Here is an 18,051-nt window from a genome sequence, read left to right on the forward strand (position 1 = left end):
AAACCCAAGTAAAAGTTTTTAGCTTAAAATTTTGGTTGTTAACTAAAATCTGAACCGTAGGGTCTTAAAAATCGATAACTGAAACTGATCATTTTGCATATTTTCTATAATCAGAATTATTGATTTGGGTTAGATTAGGGCCTAAAACCGACCCATGCACGTGCCTAGCTATTGCAATGTTTAGATTTCACTCCATTTTTCTGTTAGCATTTATGATAATTGGATATGTTTATTGTAGTTCAGGTTGTTACATGCCTGGTGACAAATATGTATAACTATAGTTAATTCGTTTAGCATAGTTTGTTAGACGTAAACATGAGGATGCTAGGATGCTTGCTTTGTGAATCAATATAAGCGGAAAACCAGTTAAGATAAATAAGACATAACTAAAGTTGACGCTAAAATATTGACAGTTGATGAGAACTTGGTGTTCATTGTATGACAACTTTACACTTTTAATGACTTCATTCCAGTTCTATTGTGAATGTTAAAATATAATTTGATAAATTAGTCATGCTGTTTTGAAAGTTGGTGAAATGACGGGTCACCAAGTGGAAGCCCAACTATGGCTCGCAAATGCTGCTCGTATTCTGATGTATAACACGACTCAATCATGTGGTGCCCACTGTTATGAGGTCTAGGAGCAACTTCATTTAATAAAATATGTATTTTTTAAACACATTAAATACATATTAACGTTCACATAAATATTAAAATAAATAATGCTAACCTGTCCAACTTCGGTTAAAAACAGTTCAACTGCAAACACACCAGCACCTTCTAATGAAGCAACGACTCGTGAAGCAACATCAGTTGCAAGTTTCAAAATCTTCCATGATTCATTAGCAGGTGCCTTAACAATGCAACAATAACCGCAAGCTCCTAAAACAAACATGAAAAATTCAATGGAAGTCAAACTTTAAGCAACTATGAGTGATTATTTTTTACCTTAACAAAAGGGGTCCATTGTTCAACATACAAACCATGATCAAATCCTCCAAGAGCTGCAAATAATAAGTAATTTTAAAATTCTTCGGTGGCAAACTTTGACACCAAAAAAAGATTAATAAATAATAAAACAAAATACCATTAATTGCAGAAGTGAGTTCCTTTTCGGTTTTAGCACCCGCATTACCACTACCATCATAAGCCAACCTTCTACTCTTTATCATAAGTGGATATCCAAAATCTTGGCCCGCTCTTTTAGCCCTTTCTTCATCATTTATCTGTTTAAAAATGGGTAAAAAAATTATTTATTTAGTAAACTAAGAAATGCGCATAAAATATTTCTTAAAGGTCCAAACCTGTATAAACTTGGGGAGCGGGATATTGTTCTTAGAAAAATGGACTTTCTAAAGATATTTATCCAGTGAAAACAAAAATGTAAAAGTTAGACAATTATTTGAATAACATGACACCATGACAACAAACAAGGGAAAAATGAGCTACCAACAGGCTTGTAAATGAATCAAACATTCAGTGAACCGTTCGGCGGGAAGTTTGTTTATGTCCGTTTATTTAATAAATAAATGAACATAAACAAATACACTTGTTCATTTTGTTAAATGAACGAACTTAAACACATGCCTCGTTCATTTATTTATGTTCGTGAACTGTTCATTTATATTATTACCAAATTTCCACAAACATGTACATTTTCTTAACGAATGAACACGAACAAGAAAGCCCCATTCCTTTACACGTTAGTCTTTAATCGTTTGTTCGGTTAAAGTTATATGAACAAACACAACCATAACCGTTCATAATCTTTTACACATGATTATTATACCCGTATAATACGAATAGTGGAAGCTTTAGGCTGACAATCCACCCCTTGCTTTTCAAGCTTCTCCAACGTGTCTGCATCCACATGCTCAATTTCAACCGTCAATATCCCGCAACTCTTAGCAAATTCTTCAACTTTTTTTACTATCATTGTAACTCCCCACCATATGATGATTAGATATACCACTTGCAGGACAGTTTGTCACAGGATCCAAAATATTAACTTTAATCGCCATTTGAGAAGCCGCTTGACAAAGCATTTGCCCTAACCGCCCTCCGCGAATCGTCATTCTTAATTTTTTGTTTCACCTTTGTTCGTCTATTGAGGTGAGTACCACATTCCCCTATTTTATCGCTTTCAATGTTTTGGGGACATATGTGTCAACATATTTTCTCTTATTTATACTTATACTCAAACTGCAACTATTGCCTTATGTGTTAACAACTTTATATCATACTTGTTACGTGCTTACATGCTTATTGTGAATCGCATTCGGAGAGGTCCAACATAATCTCAGAATAGTATGATCATACGACAGTCGTCATAGATTCGTGTTTTTCGACATCTCAATTATCTTTTCTTATTGGTTAAATTGCTTATCTCATTTGACTTGTTGCGGTATTTATTTTTCTACTATATGTACATTTAAAACCGGTGTGTTGTTCACTCAACCTTGTGCTGACAAATTTACTTTATTTTTAATGCATAAGACCCTATTTTATGTGTTATCACCTGCCCATATCTTGTTTGCGTCACCATCAATCGGTTTTGGCTTCTTTCACATCGATATATAGTGATAGCGACGGGCTAGAGGATCCAAGGGAGGAAAGTGTGCAGCTCTCTTTTATGTCTTGGAAGAGGAATCTTGCCCTACATATGATAGTAGCCTTTCAATGTTATGACATCTATATGCTAAAACCGATTTTTTGCATGGTTTGCATGTCTACTTGGGAGATTCAAGATGAAAGTGTGATTTGACCTTAACTAATATAACTAGTATTACTTAGCACTCCATGGGATAGGTTGGGGATTGGGTGAACCAAAACGAAGGGTTACCAGATAGTATTGTTTAGCACTCCATTGCCATCCCGGGGTACGAGTACAGGTACAATACCAGTCTCATCCTAATTGATCTAGAATATGCTTTATGGTTCCGTATTTGGTTTAATAGTGGGTTTGAAACTGAAATGCCCACTTCAATTATATGAAATATACATGTTAGAGTTGTTATACTATTTATTGTACGCAGCTTCATGAAAAATTAAACCAAAAGTTGTTATATTATTTAGTATACGGAGCTTCATGCAAAATTGAACCAATAAAGCATACGAAAAATATGTTGACTCAAGTGCGTGTATAAAGCATCCAATTACCATTCAAACACCTTACACATTCTTTCTCATTTCCACCCTCTACTTATCATTATACTGCAATAACTCCACTGCTACCATGAGTCGCAAGATTCAATTTAGGGAAACCCTCACCCCCTCCTCCTCCACTTGCGTCGGTTCCCGTTAGTGGTAGATCCATGATGATTTTCCTATGGGTTCACCTTTTTCGGTGTTCAAATTCGTACCACCAAAGGTGAAGTTTTTCGGGTTGGGGAATATTTTATAAATAGATATCATAATAAAACAACATGCTAATTTTAAAAACACGTAATAAAACTACAGGGTCAATAAAAAAGAAAAAAAATTACAATCAATTGGTTGTGAAGGCATGACGTGTGAACAAGTCTAGAAGTAACCGGAAGCTAAAACGTTCTTTTTTTAGCTATTTAAAACGTCAGCTAATAACACCGTGATGTTTACTAAAAAAATTAACAAAAACGGTCTAAGAAAGACTAGAACTTTTTAGCTATTTAAAACCCTAACTAAGAACATAGTGATATTTATTGGAAAAAAATTAACAAAATGGGTCTTAGAAAGACTAGACCTTTCAAGTTTTTAAGAGCTTTAGTAATAAGGAGATTACCACAACACCATTTTAAACATTTTGATATGAGTTCACTCTTATAAATCTTATGGGTTCACTAAAAATTTTATATATCGTTTTGACGTAAAATTTGAAAATCAATGATTTCTGTGAACCCATATTGGATTCGCCCCTCTTCCCGTTTCTTCTCCTGACAGAGGCTACCAAAGTCATTAAGACTATGACCCTTTGGTGAAGAGGAGCAACAACACAACAAACAATCAAATTGGTTTCAAGATTATGGAGAAATAGAATCTTGAAGAGGGTTAATTATTCATAAGTGAACTAATAATAAAGCAGCGTTAATTAGAAGTAGTGAAAAAAGATTTGCCAAGTTGCTCGGCGTAAAAAGCACGCAACCGTGAGATACCACTCTGTTTCAGGGTGTACCGGTGGGCGGTGGCGATGGGCGGCGCGTCGACAACAGTCCAGCAGTACTGTAAGTGCCGGGAGGATTGAGCAACCGTTGAAACAGGAACACCTCTTGGCATCTAATTCACACGACAAAAACCCCCGTTGATGAATATTTGTGTTTAAATAGTTACTAATAAAGAGCCTATTACTTATATAAATTTTATCTGTATACCTGCACAATGGAGAGAAGAGAGTCAAGGCCATCCAATGTTGAAGCGCGTACTGGAACACCAATCACGGGTAATGGTGTGAGGGCAGCAACCATACCTAATCAAACGTTAGAATATTAATATTACGGTTAAATTAACATTATTAATATTATTGTAAATATGGAAATGAATATTGGAAGCAAAGGGATAAAAACCTGGCAAATGGGCTGCACCAATAGCGTCTGCAATAATAACCTGAATGCCTCGTTCTCGAGCTGATGTGGCATAAGAAAACATCAGCTCGGGCGTTCGGTGTGCTGATACTATTCTTACCTGCAGAATGTTTTTAACGCATCAAACCTTCTAATTCATTTTATCCAACAAAACTACGATTAATATTAGCTTGAAAAGAAACAAGTCAACTCGTTCAAAAAAGTTAAAAAGTAACCTCAGCAGACACGTCGAACTCGTTCAAAACTTTGGCAGCTTCTTTCATAACTGGAAGATCTGAATAAGATTCCATTATGATTCCAACACGTGGAGCAACTGTGTCAAGAAGATGACATTATTATTATGTTACGAACTAATATAAAAACGGCCAAAATACATTTTTTTAGAAAACAAACCTGGAGTGTTCCTTGAGAAATGATTTAACCCGTGCTTCCACAACGCCCATTGAAGGCCCAACAACAGTTATGTGGCCCATCTTCCTTTGCTTTCGCATATCTTGCAGTTTCATGAATAATATTTTTTTATTATTTATTTATTAGGCTGATGCCTTCAAAGCGGAACATGTTTGTGAACACGTACATACCTGGCTTATCATACCAGTGAATTGTGGCTCCTGGAGTGCACAACGCCCTGTTAATAATCTTATTTGCAATTATAAAACCTGCTTCTCCCTGCACAAACAATTGTAGATAATAAAAAATAACAATAAGAGAAAAAAGTTACTTTTTTTAATGTTATATAGAACGAGTTACACAGTTGGTTCACATGTATTATGAATTTGATACCTTTTTTTTAAACTAGCCCTGGCCTTGGATGATGTTACCGGTTTTACTAGTGCTGATGATTTGATGATAATGTCTGTTGTAAATTAGTCATGTTTTAGTCAGCACCACATATCATAGAAAATAATAATACTTCTATGATCTTGATAGTTGATATTCGTCTAGATTCAAATACTTTCTGTTGATGATAAAGTAGTGATGTTGTTTTAGTCAGCACCACATACCATGGGAAAAAAATGCTTCAACTTGGCATGGATTATCACTAGCAAAGAATAATATTTCTACAATCTTGATATTCATCTAGATGTCAATACTTAGAATATGTTTGATACGAGGTAATGAAATGAGTGAAGGAATGAACTAGACGAGAGAATGAAATAGATTATGTAATGATATGGATCATTACCATTTCATTGTTCTGTTAGATTACACTACGGGAATGGAATACAACTCATAAAAAAGACAAAAATACCCTTGCATCAAAATAAAAAAAATACAACAATTTACACATCGGTATCCAATTGTTTACATTAAAATGTTCCCGGTTGATTGTAATCTTGATTAACATTTCCATCATCTAAATTATATATAATTTAGAATCATCATCGTACTCAGTAAATCCCATCAATAGCAAAGCTATGGTAGGGTCTGAGGAGGGTAAGATGTAGAGAGTCTTGTCTCTACCCTGTAGGAATAGAGGGTTGATTCCGATGAGACCCCGACTCGATAGTAGATTTGTATCAAGCCTTGGACATAAGGCACATAACACTTAACCATCAGGACACCTGCCGATTGGTACATGTACCCTTATCTAAATTTAACCATGAACAGTAACATTTTATCTCTCCTCCTCTTACAACCACTTTTAAGTTTTAACCATCTCTAAAAAATAAAGAATTCCCTCACATTATTTAGAGAATAGAATGGCCCATTCTGAATGGGAATCCTAGTACCTCTCAAGCAGGCCCGGCTCCGAGAAAGCAAAAAAAAAAATTGAGTAAAAGGCGAAATTTTTTTTGGGCCTCAAGTAAAAAAAGTTTTTGTTAGGTTTAAACAATTTAATATTTATACGGGTTTACTTGGTTATAATTTGGGTTGTGCAAAAAATTGTTGTTAAAAAATAGGATTAAACATGTGTCAAATGAGATTAGAACCCACAACCTTTTGGCTGGGAGTAATACCATTTGCCACTAGACCAAATTATTGGTTATGTAATTGAGTTTAAACATTAAATATGCATATTATATTTAATAAAAAAACAATAATTTAAAAAAAATAAAAAAATTCGGGATTATCGGGTGTCGGGCATATGGCGTCGACCACTTGCCATGGCCCAAGGCCGGCCGTGCTCTCAAGTCTCAACTGCATTAGTAATAGGCTACTAATAGCTATAGTTACCATGCACTCAACTCAACAGTGTCAGTTTTAACTGTATACGTACGTCTCAACTGTACTGGCCATTAAAATGGACTTACTGCATGCACGTGTATGTTTAAATGCCAGCGGATATGAAACGTAATTTTATGGGTAGCACAATTTTTTTTTAATATTAAGAAATTTTCTTTTTACCTGTTTCGAGAGTATGAGCCACTAGTACAAATATGTTAGCTTAGAAGCGGTAATATGGTGAGTTTGAAGCGGTTTTTAACCGCTTTTATGGAGCTCGCTGTTAATGGATTTTTTGGTCACTTTGAAGCGGTTTTAGAATTTCCCTTGAGTTTAAAGCGGTGCATACTTTAAAGCGCTTTGTTTCAAAACCGCTTCAAACTTTGGAATTCTTTTTAGCTGCCATTGTTTTACAAATTTATTTTATCTGCCATTATTCCACCTACTATTTATTAATTACTATTCCTTAGCTGCAATTTAAATCACTTTTAGCTGGATGAAAACTGCTACATTAACATAACTAGCAAAAGTGCCCGCGTATTGTTGCGGGTTCACGCCCGCGCGTTGCTGCGGGTTCATGCAAGTTATCTTCTCGTATTGGTTTGTAGTGTTTGATGTTGTGTGTAGTGGGTTATCAGTACAAGCGAGCTGCCACATGTGCATATGGTTTGGTGGATTTTTTTGGAGGGGCTGCGCACTAAAATATTAACATATCCGTATACATTGGATACATCATATTTTGTGAAATATTTGTTAATAAAATAGGTTTGTATTTGTTTGTGAATTTCAATCAACATAAAGGATTGATTGGTAAGTTAGTTAGAGTTGAAATTTAATCGACGGATAAAGAAATGCTCAAATTAAGACCACTAAGTTGTCGGTCAACAAATTGTAAAAAGAGTAAAGTGGTGGATATACGTGATTTTATTGTGTGCATATGCATATATATTGGATCAATGGTGTTATAAATTACATGGTACTTAAGTTCTAGAAACAAAAAAACTTTTATTAAGACAATGTTTTCAATATATTGATTTTGTAACTGTGTACTGGCCACTATGTATATACCAAGAATGATCTTAAGTTGTCAACAAGCATATATTAGCTAACTAGGTTAGTTACCCGTGTAGCACACGGGTTAAAATAAATAAATTTATTTAAATAATAACACAATGTAAAATACAAAAATATGTTCAAAGGATATAAAGATATATTATACGAAAGAATAAATTAAACATTACACAATATGGAAATAAAAAGTTGTTAGAAATTCATAAATCTTTAAGTATTTCTTTTTACGTAATACTTGTAATTTTATTTGTAACTTTATTTTCTATATAAAAACTTAGTAGTTGTAGATCGTTTTTATTTATTACTCCAAATAATGCAACATATAACTATCATGAGTTAAAATAAATTGTCTCAAAAACAAACCAACCATCTATAATGATTTATCTTAGCTTTTATTAATCTTTAATGCAAAACAAAAATAAAGTGAAAATTTCATACTTTGAAATTAATCATTATATCTAAAGGTATAAGATTTTTTTAAAGAATAAAACTGTGAATTCCAATATTACTTTCGGATATGATTTCGGCTTCTATATCACGGTTATCATATTGTATTTTCACATATAGTTTAGTTTCATTGCATATACCAAAATTCTTGTTAATATTTTAAGCAACATTACTTTAACGTCGACTTTTAGGACTAATCTATAACTTGACAACCTTAGAGTTTAAGGTCATTTAAAACATCAGGAAACTAATACTTTCTTGTAACATATCATTTTATGACTGATAGAACATGGCTAGCGAACGGTTGCTAGTTTCTTGAGCGACCTCATTTTTCGGTGCAAGTATAACTCGCTCACTAAAGAAAACTGTATTTTTAAAATCTTCAATAATAGAAGAATATACAAAGTCAATTTATCATACGATTAATAGTGTGCTAATGTCTAACATGTGTATTCCAAAGATAAGTCATTTTATCTACCTGAAAAACCAAAACATGTAGTCTAGTGTTTAAATTTTTGTGAATTTTAAGATTATAAACTTAACATAAATGATGTGTTGATTAAATAGTTAACTAAGAAGAAGTTGTAAATGACTACTTTTTCAAACCAACACGTGGATCGAAACTCATTTTAATCATAAACTGTTTTGACTTGAACCATGTTTCATATTTAACTGGTTAAAGAAACCCGCTTGTTTAAGCTAACATAAACACTAAAAATACATTAATAGTGAATTTGTCTTTTTAGGGTTTGAAAGAAAAAAGGCTTGTAATTTAGTAAATAGTCATATATATTTAGTAAGTTAAAGTTTATTGAAATTTAATTTTAAAATTAATCTTGCCTCTTCATCCAATAATAACATTTCTTATAAACCCTAATTAATATAATATATTTAAAACTTTAATTTTTGAAATCATTATTCAATATCTACGTGAAAAATTTATTACTTATAAAAACCTAATATTAATAACTAATACAATATATTTATATAAAACAAAAAAATATATTTGTGTTGGTATTTAATTGTTTAAATCAGAAAAGAATTATTAAAAAGAGACAATGAAAGACTAAAAGTAAAAATATGAAATACAAAATTAATGTAACATCCTAAAATTTTAAGGTTGAATAAAGAAAGTTATGTTTAGTGATTTCGCGTTATTGATTATTTAATATCGAGTAAGGAGCGGATCATGGACTTAGATTAATTGAGATGGGTTAAATGAGAATGGGCCTTAGGTCCATGGGCTTAAGGGATATAAATATCCTCTAAACCCTAAATCATCACTCATTCCATCTTATTCTCTAACACTCCAAAACACACCCACACCACTCACACCGCCGGCGGCCGAGGGAGAGGAACGAGCGTGATCCGAGAGAGAGTGAGCGATTAGTTGTGATTAAACAAGTTAAACGAGATCCAAACAAGCACAAAAAAGTATGATTCTTGATCTTTGAAGTTTAAAGATCCAAGCTTTATAGTGTTTATACGACCGAAAACGGTTGGGGAGCGTAGTGGGTGATGTCGAACCATAACAAGGGTGTTAAAATCGCCAAAAATGCTTGATAGAAACCAAACAGCGGCTGAACTGGGCAACTTCGCCTTCAAAGTGATAACTTCGCCTTCAACGCGATAACTTCGCCTGAGGCCAAGTTCGCCTAATTGATAACTTCGCTTACGGCCAAGTTCGCCTAACTGGTAACTTCTCCTGAGGCCAAGTTCGCCTAATTGATAACTTCGCTTACGGCCAAGTTCGCCTAACTGATAACTTCGCCTAAAGCTAAGTTCGCTTAAGGTTTAACTTCGCTTAAAGCTAAGTTCGCCTAAGGTTTAACTTCGCTTAAAGTCAAGTTCGATTAGGAAATAAATTAAAAACCTAATGAAAAATGTGTTAAGACAGTTATTGGAAATAAAATTTTTCCAAGCTGACCTGGCAGCTCGACCCCAGCCAGGGGCTCTGCCCCTTGGACCCTGCTAGGGGCTGCCGCCCCTAGACCCCGCTGCCAGGGGCGCTGCCCCCGGACCCTCGTTCGTTGTGGGTCATATAAAGATAGAAATGCAATATGAGAAGTGATAGTTAATTGATGCGTATACTTGTTATACAGTCAGCCGTGCACAACTGAAGAAAGGGATTACGATTAACGGTGAACGTAACCGTGTTTAGGTGAGTTTCTAGCCCCATTCCTTGTTATGTTTTCGGGGCTGTGTGCATACTCGTTGTGTTGTTAATACATTTATCCTAAGTGATAAGTGTATGCCATATGTGATATATGTGATATGTATGAATGATTGCTTGATGGTACGTGAACGATCTTCGGATATTGCACGTAGCGTCAGGTTGTAACGCTATGTATATGGTAAGTATGATATGTATGCTTATGTGTATGAATGTAATAAAGTTAATAAAAGAAGGAAAAGACGGTTGTATGGTTGTATGGTTACGAAAAGGGTACCGAGCCCTAATAATACTCGAGGTATGATGTATGGTTGTATGGTAACGAAGAGGGAATCGAACCCTACTAATATTCGAGAACTAGGGACCAGACCCTTATAATATCTGTGACGTTAGGGACCAGACCCTTATAATATCTGTGATGTTAGGGACCAGACCCTTATAATATCTGTGATGTTAGGGACCAGACCCTTATAATATCTGTGATGTTAAGGACCAGACCCTTATAATATCTGTGAGGTTATAGGGCGAAAGGCTCTTTAAAACGTAGGATTATGTATGTAAAGAAAATATGAATGAAAGTATGAAAGTATGAATGAAAGTATGAATGAAGGTATGAATGAAAGTATGAAAGTATGAATGAAAGAATATAAGTTTATGTGTATTGTATAGTGTATGATTAACTAGAACTCACTCAGCGTAGCTGACTTTTAGTATGCACGCAGGTGAGTAGGATGAGGCAGCTCGCTTGAGGAGACACGTGGCACTGAATAAGAGGCTGGCATCGAAAGACTCAAGACGTTTAAGTTTAATGTTTCGTTTATTTTGAAAGACAAAATGATGTTTTAAGACAAGACGTGTTTTGTTATGAAATGTTTTATGAAAGTTTTTAAATTCCGCGAATGTTTTAATTAACTCTGATATTTAGAACTGCGTTTATGAGTAAATCCAACACGAAAGTAGGGTTACCGGTGACGGGACCTTACAATTAATAATATTAAAGAATTATTAAAAAGAGAAAAAGATTAAAAAGTAAAAAAAAATGAAATACAAAATTATTAATAAGAAAGAGAATTGTTAAAGTTATTAAATATGAGAGAGAGAGGATGGAAAATTTTTGTAATTATCAATTTGGTGATGACATGTGGCATTTAGTAAGTTTTATTTATTATATAGTATAGATATATTATGACAATAAGAGACCACCAGCATGGTCAGTTGACCACAGGAAATTCACGTAAATTTTAACTTAAAAATTAAAAATTAACCAAAAATCAGTTTTTATCATAAAAAGTCAAAGTTGATACTAAAATGACCCTTTTTAAAGTGACACCTTTTGACCACCAATCCAAGCCTACTATTTTAAGGTGACTCGTTTGGACCCGAACCAAACCGACAACTTTGCATCGTGACTCGTCACAAAGCAAAAAATGACATAAAAAATTTTAGTTTAACATATACCCATATTGTACTTCCTAAAATTCTATAATTGTGATAAACATATAAAGAAAATGAGTGCTTAAAGAAACAGCTAAAGTGATAGTATTTGTGTGATGATGAATGAGAGCGTGAAAAATATTAGATTGAAAATTGTATATTGACTTTTAAAAGTCAAACTGCACAATGTTAAAACAAATGACCCGTAATTTAAAGTATCAAGCCAAATATGACACAATCGAAACTTAGATACTAACAAACTGAGCATCATACTCATCTCACCGGATTCTCTTTTCTGATTCAATCTGACTCTATGATTATTCCATAAAAACAGCTTTAAGACTTTTTAACTTTTTTAAAACATCTTCTCTAATTCAATCTAACATCAACAATATAGTTATACATATATTTTTAACAGTCTAACAGGAAAGTCATATACGTTTATAGAACCAAGTGAAATCACATCTGAGTCAATTAAAATCAAACTTACCCTAATTCTCACAAATGCTCTATAAAATTTCTTTTTCCAATCTTTTTAAAATGACAATACTACATTTTTCTTCAAAAATAGTCCAGCTCTCTGTGCTCCTGATTATGATCACTTGAAGTATGAGATTCCATCATAAAGAATTCACATACCCCCGATTATGGGTGTCCAAATACCCGGACCCAATTAACACGACCCAACCCAAATAAGCTAATTAGGGTCGGGTTAAATATGATCAACAATTATAATCGGGTCATTCATGTTACCCTGATTAACCCATATTATTAGTAAGGGCATTTCACGGGTTCGTGTTTGACAAAAATCACCATATCAGTTTGTAAACGAGCCAAGACCGAGGCTTGCTCCAAGAAGCCTTGTTTTCAAACGAGTTGAGCAATCTAACTTGGTTTGTAAGTTAGCCAAACCAGATTGGGTTGTAAACAAGCCAAGACCGAAGCTTGAAACCAGATTGTTTGCAAATGAGCCGAGCAGAGCCTGCTTGGTTTGTAAGCCAGCGAAGTGTAAAAAAGCCAAGATCACCTCATTTATGAAATTTAGCAACTAAATAAAATAAGCATCAAATAGACATGAATTAAAGAATATTCATGTAGGAAACAAGAATTTGAATCATGAACCCATAAGTATGTCAACATAAATTAACAATACCCAAATAACTTTGTAAATGCACTATGCACCGTTTGACTTTCACTTTGTAAAATGAGTTAACGGCCATTTTCGTCCCTGTGGTTTGCTACTTTCGCCACTTCAGTCCAAAATTTGTATTTTTGTCAATTTAGTACTCATAGTTTTAAATATTAGCCAATTACGTCCTATACGTCTAACGGCATCCAGCTATGCCGTTAGTTTAAGGGTATGTTTGTCTTTCTTCTTTTTATTTTGAGTTATTGGTCATTTGCGTCCCTGTGGTTTGATACTTTGGCCAATTCAGTCCAAAGTTTGAAATTTTGTCAATTTAAGTCAGTTTTTTTTTCTATAACCCTAGAGAGCATTATCCAAGCCCAAAACATGTCTACATTTACTCTGTCGACAACAGTAATCATACCCCCTCCTCTCGTATTTAGTTTCTAGACGGTTCCTAAACTCCCCCCATGGTGGAATTCAATGGTAAAGTGGTCAAAGCAATTCCGTGAAACCGAATTGTATGGAAAAACTAAAAATCGTTTCTTTGATAAATGCATAATATTTAGGGTTTAAAGATTAACATATCATAACGAAAATCTAGGTCGTAATAAACTATTATACATTAATCAACAAAACGATTTTTAGTTTTTTCTTTACAATTCGGTTTCAGGTGTAACAATGTGAAAATTTCGAGTTCAAAGTATAAAGTTTCCAAAGTCTAGGGACTAAAATTGCCAAAATCCAAATTTGAGGGTTTAAATTGAAAATTCTGATTTCCTGACCCATCGCGCTACGCGATGAGTCAGAGGAGAACCCCATCGTGTATCGCGATGGGGTACCTGACACATTGTGACACGTGTGCCACGTGGCATACGGTGGCACCGTCTGCTGCCACGTGTCACCACGTGGCAACGGTGCCGCCACGTATCGACACGTGGCGGGTCTACGCTGTGCGTCAGCAGACCTATATCGCGATACGCGATAGGTCTGCTGAGGGACCCATTGCGTATCGCGATGGGGACCAAAATTATGTCTATAAATAGCAAGGTCCGGGATTCATTCTTGGCATCCCACAAATCAGTTCTCCTTTCTCTCTCTAACATCTCACTAGAATCCCAAGTTCGTATTAACGATCTGCCTCGATAAACGTGTCCCGAACCCTCGTTTGTGCACCAACGTTTCCTTAGAGTTTATGCTACCCTCCACCCACATACCAAGAAGGTGTTGTTGAAATGGCAATGAATCTCGATAAGCGTGTCAACGAGTATTGAAGTTTGGTGTACTCATTTGACGATCGAGAAGTAAAGCGGCGTCAGAGTGCTGCTTAAGTCCCTAGGATTTCGATACACCACTAAGGTTAGGCGTAATATTGAATTCAATATAATTGAATATTATATTCAAGGCTTTGGCCTTAAGTCGAGGTTATACTCGATACCTCGATAAAAGAAAAGAAAAGAAAACATAACAAAGAAATGAATGAAAGATTGAATATTGAATATGTGATAACATATATATGTGTGTAAGTATATATGTATATATTATTTGTTATGAAAATATTATTTAATGAATAAAGAGTATTCTTAAATAATAAAAGATTACGTTTCTTGGAGAAGAAGAAACGTCGGGTTTTTAATATAAACTAAAGGTTTATAATTTACTTTTAAACAAGAGGTTTTCAAGTAAATAAGAATTGAACTAGATGTTCAATCGAGGATTGAGATATAAGACTAAAGGTCTTAAGCCGGATCGTGTATCCGACTAACAAATATTTATACTCGTAACTATAGGTTCGAGATAAAAGAAAGGGAAATACCCTTGGACGGTGAGTGAAGCCGATCCTAAATAGACAAGGTGAATACGCCCCCAAACTTTTAAACTTGTTTTCAAAAGAGTCAACTTGTTATATGAAATTGTTTACAAGGAACTATGTGTTTCTAAAACCGTTATAACTATGGGTATAAACCTAGCCCTCAGGCTGTGGTATACATATGTCTGGATCCTTACATAGGTGGTACTATGCGATGTATGGGCATGATCGCACCACCCTTGGTCGTAGGACGCTCTCCTGCAGGGAGTACGACCGTATGTGTATATTTACGGGTACTTAATGAAGTCGAACGCTGCGGTGTTTGTGAGGTGACCTAGTGTAGAGGCTCTAGTTTATAATGTGTTATTTGACTTTGTTATTCTTAAGCCACGTTGGGCCGAGACGGGCGTAGTCTCGAGGGGTAATAAAGTAAAAGAGTTATTTTTGCGTCAGCGTGTTCACCAGCATTCGTTGCTGACGTATTTTCTTACATTTTACAGGTGAACAAGTTTAGCACTTGGAATGTCGAAGTGCTACTAATATCCGATGGCTCGAATTATTTTGTAATAACTTAATATGGTGGTTTGTAATCATAAACACATAAATATTTTGTAATAACTTAAACGGGTATTTTATAATCCCGTCTTTTGATTATATATATAAAGTTACACTTTCGATCCTTAAAGTTTTATAAGTCTTCCACAACTAAATGAAACTCTGATTTATTTACAATTACGATACCAACTTATGGGTCATGCTCCTAGGCCTTAGATGGGGGTGTGACATCAGGAAATTACCGTTGTCAACAGAGTAAATGCATACTAGTATTTGAGGTTGCTCGATGGTTTTGGGCTTGAATTATGCTTTCATGGTTATAAACAAAAAAAATAAAAATAAAAAAACGGAATTAAACTAAACATTAAATTGACAAATTTTCAAACTTTAGACTGAATTGGCAAAAATATCAAACCACGGGGACTAAGATGACCATTAACTCAAAATTAAAAGGAGAAAGACAAAAATACCCTTAAACTAACGGCATAGTTGGATGCCGTTAGACGGATGGGACGTAATTGGCTAATATTTAAAACTATGAGGACTAAATTGACAAAAATACAAATTTTGGACTGAAGTGGCGAAAGTAGCAAACCACAGGGACGAAAATGGCCATTAACTCGTAAAAATAAAAGTTGTACATTTAATTTTAACCAATTCTCTTGTATCCGTAAATTATACTTGTTTGAATACTGTCAACAAAACTTGCGATTTTGACTTTCAAAAGTCAAATTGATTTTACCATTTTGCAGTAATCTACAGCTTGAGTCTTTACTTAATCAAACTCCAACATTAAAATTATATAAAATTGTACGGGTCAGGCCGGACCAACCCATAACTTCACATGCCATACTACTGTTTGAAATCTGAATTGCTAACAAAAAATATATACAACCTGCAAAGTTTATTACTAACATTGATATATCGTTATGGCCCGAGCTCATTTTGTTTGGAACCCATTTAGACCCGAACCCGTTCCAACCTACTACTTGGCATGTCTCGGTCCACAAAGTACATTTTCATGATAGAATGTAAAAAAGATGCAATCCAATTCAACCTTACTTCTGACTCTAAGGAGTCAAAATGTAGCCTTTTTTGACGCTGAAAATAAAAAAGTGTAAAATATAATAATAATAATAATAATAATATAATAATAATAATAATATATCGTTTAAGAAAAATCCACTTCAAAAACAAATTCTATGACTATATCAAATTCCTTTTTACAATCACAAGTAAAAGTTGCTACCCCCCAAACACATACAAATTGACCTTTTTGGGCATATTTCTTTTTAGTCAAATGCATAATTTATTTCTTCGTTTACAAGCCTAACCCTTAGAGAATCAAATGTGATGGAAATTTTTGACATTTTTTGTTTTAGCCAAATGTTCGGTTCGTTGCTTCGTTTGTAAGCCTAATAATTGTTAACTCATATGTTATGCATATAATTAGATATGCATATAATTAGATATATTTCAGTCACATTTTACTGTAGTTAGTATAAAGACCACAAAATGGCTCTCTTTTGTCAATTTGCATAAAACATAACAATCTAATCTAGTCAAACAAGATTACTTCTCATATATTTCAGTACCCTTTTACTATATTTGGTATCTGGGCATATACCTTTCTCACTAGATCATGCTTGCAAAGTTCAATTATATATTTTTAGTTTTCTATAACTTACAATAGAATCATATCATTGATGTTGGTAAACACTACAACAACCTGCCAATTAGTTATACCACTCAAATTCCACAACATGTCTTAATAATTTTATAAATTGGATAACATCTATAATAATTTAATATACTTTCTTAAATGTGTCTTAAGTGGTTTCTTTAATTGTGAAATAGTCAAATTACATCTGAAATCCAAAAATTCTTGATCCCCTAAACAGAGCCGGCTATAGGGTAGGGCGAGCCGGACAACCGGCCAAGGAACTTAATTTTTAAGGGCGTGAAATTTTTTATATATTTTAAAACTTTTTAATATAATGGTAGAAATTTGATGAGGTGAGTTGTAGAGAGACAATGAAATGAAGAAAAAGATGATTGTTTGGAAAGAAAATTAATATTTTATTATTAATTGAAACTTGTTGGTCTCTAACACAACTTGTTAAGGCTATGCGTAGGGGGGGCTACAAATTGGGGCGAATTGCGACACGTGGCGCCCAATTAGAAGGGGTGAGAATTTGTTTTTTGGGTGTAATGGTGTAGGGGCTACAAAAAGTAATATATATAACACATAGTAATATAATAATAATATTTCTTTTCTTCCTTCCGGTGACAAAATCCTCCCGCCACCGCCCCATTTCGCCCCAAAATCACCCGGGGGCGGTGTCTCCCCCCCCCCCAATCGCCCCTGTCGCCCAGTGAAATTCACCCACTACGTTTTGCCTAATAGCCACTTTATGCACATACCTTTTTTTGAAGGTGTAAATTTATTTTTAGTTTTTTTATATTAATAAAGGTTTAAATTTACTTTTAGTTTATATATTACTAAATGATTTAATATGACTAATGGCTTTTTTTTTCTTCTAATTCTATCTTATTATTTTATTTTCTATATCTGTCTACTAACTTTACATGTTATAAATTTATATGATTTACTCTATTTTATAATGAACAAAACATATTACTTCTTTTAAAATATTTCTTTAGAAGAATACATTTGCAATAAAAATCTTAAGCAATACTTGAGTCTATCTTA

At 34.1% G+C, this 18,051-nt stretch overlaps 1 protein-coding gene and 1 long non-coding RNA gene across 2 annotated transcripts; both read right to left on the bottom strand.

The window, feature by feature from the left end:
* Nucleotides 1–862: 862 nt before the first annotated feature.
* Nucleotides 863–1,235, bottom strand: LOC143556838 (uncharacterized). Its single transcript, XR_013139451.1, has 3 exons — nt 1,088–1,235; nt 949–1,004; nt 863–882 (listed from the first exon to the last, which is right to left on the bottom strand). It is a non-coding gene; the product is annotated as an uncharacterized LOC143556838 (long non-coding RNA).
* A 2,827-nt stretch (nt 1,236–4,062) lies between these two features.
* Nucleotides 4,063–4,877, bottom strand: LOC143556836 (uncharacterized). The gene is made up of 4 exons (XM_077046070.1): nt 4,772–4,877; nt 4,539–4,656; nt 4,347–4,441; nt 4,063–4,251 (listed from the first exon to the last, which is right to left on the bottom strand). The coding sequence occupies exons 1-4, from the start codon at nt 4,844–4,846 to the stop codon at nt 4,063–4,065; spliced, it is 477 nt and encodes a 158-aa protein (XP_076902185.1). The 5' UTR covers nt 4,847–4,877.
* Nucleotides 4,878–18,051: the final 13,174 nt, after the last annotated feature.

The sequence above is a fragment of the Bidens hawaiensis genome, unplaced genomic scaffold (assembly GCF_021521415.1).
Source record: "Bidens hawaiensis isolate Kalapana, Puna unplaced genomic scaffold, B.hawaiensis_p1.1 tig00018746_1, whole genome shotgun sequence".
Classification (NCBI taxonomy): domain Eukaryota; kingdom Viridiplantae; phylum Streptophyta; class Magnoliopsida; order Asterales; family Asteraceae; genus Bidens; species Bidens hawaiensis.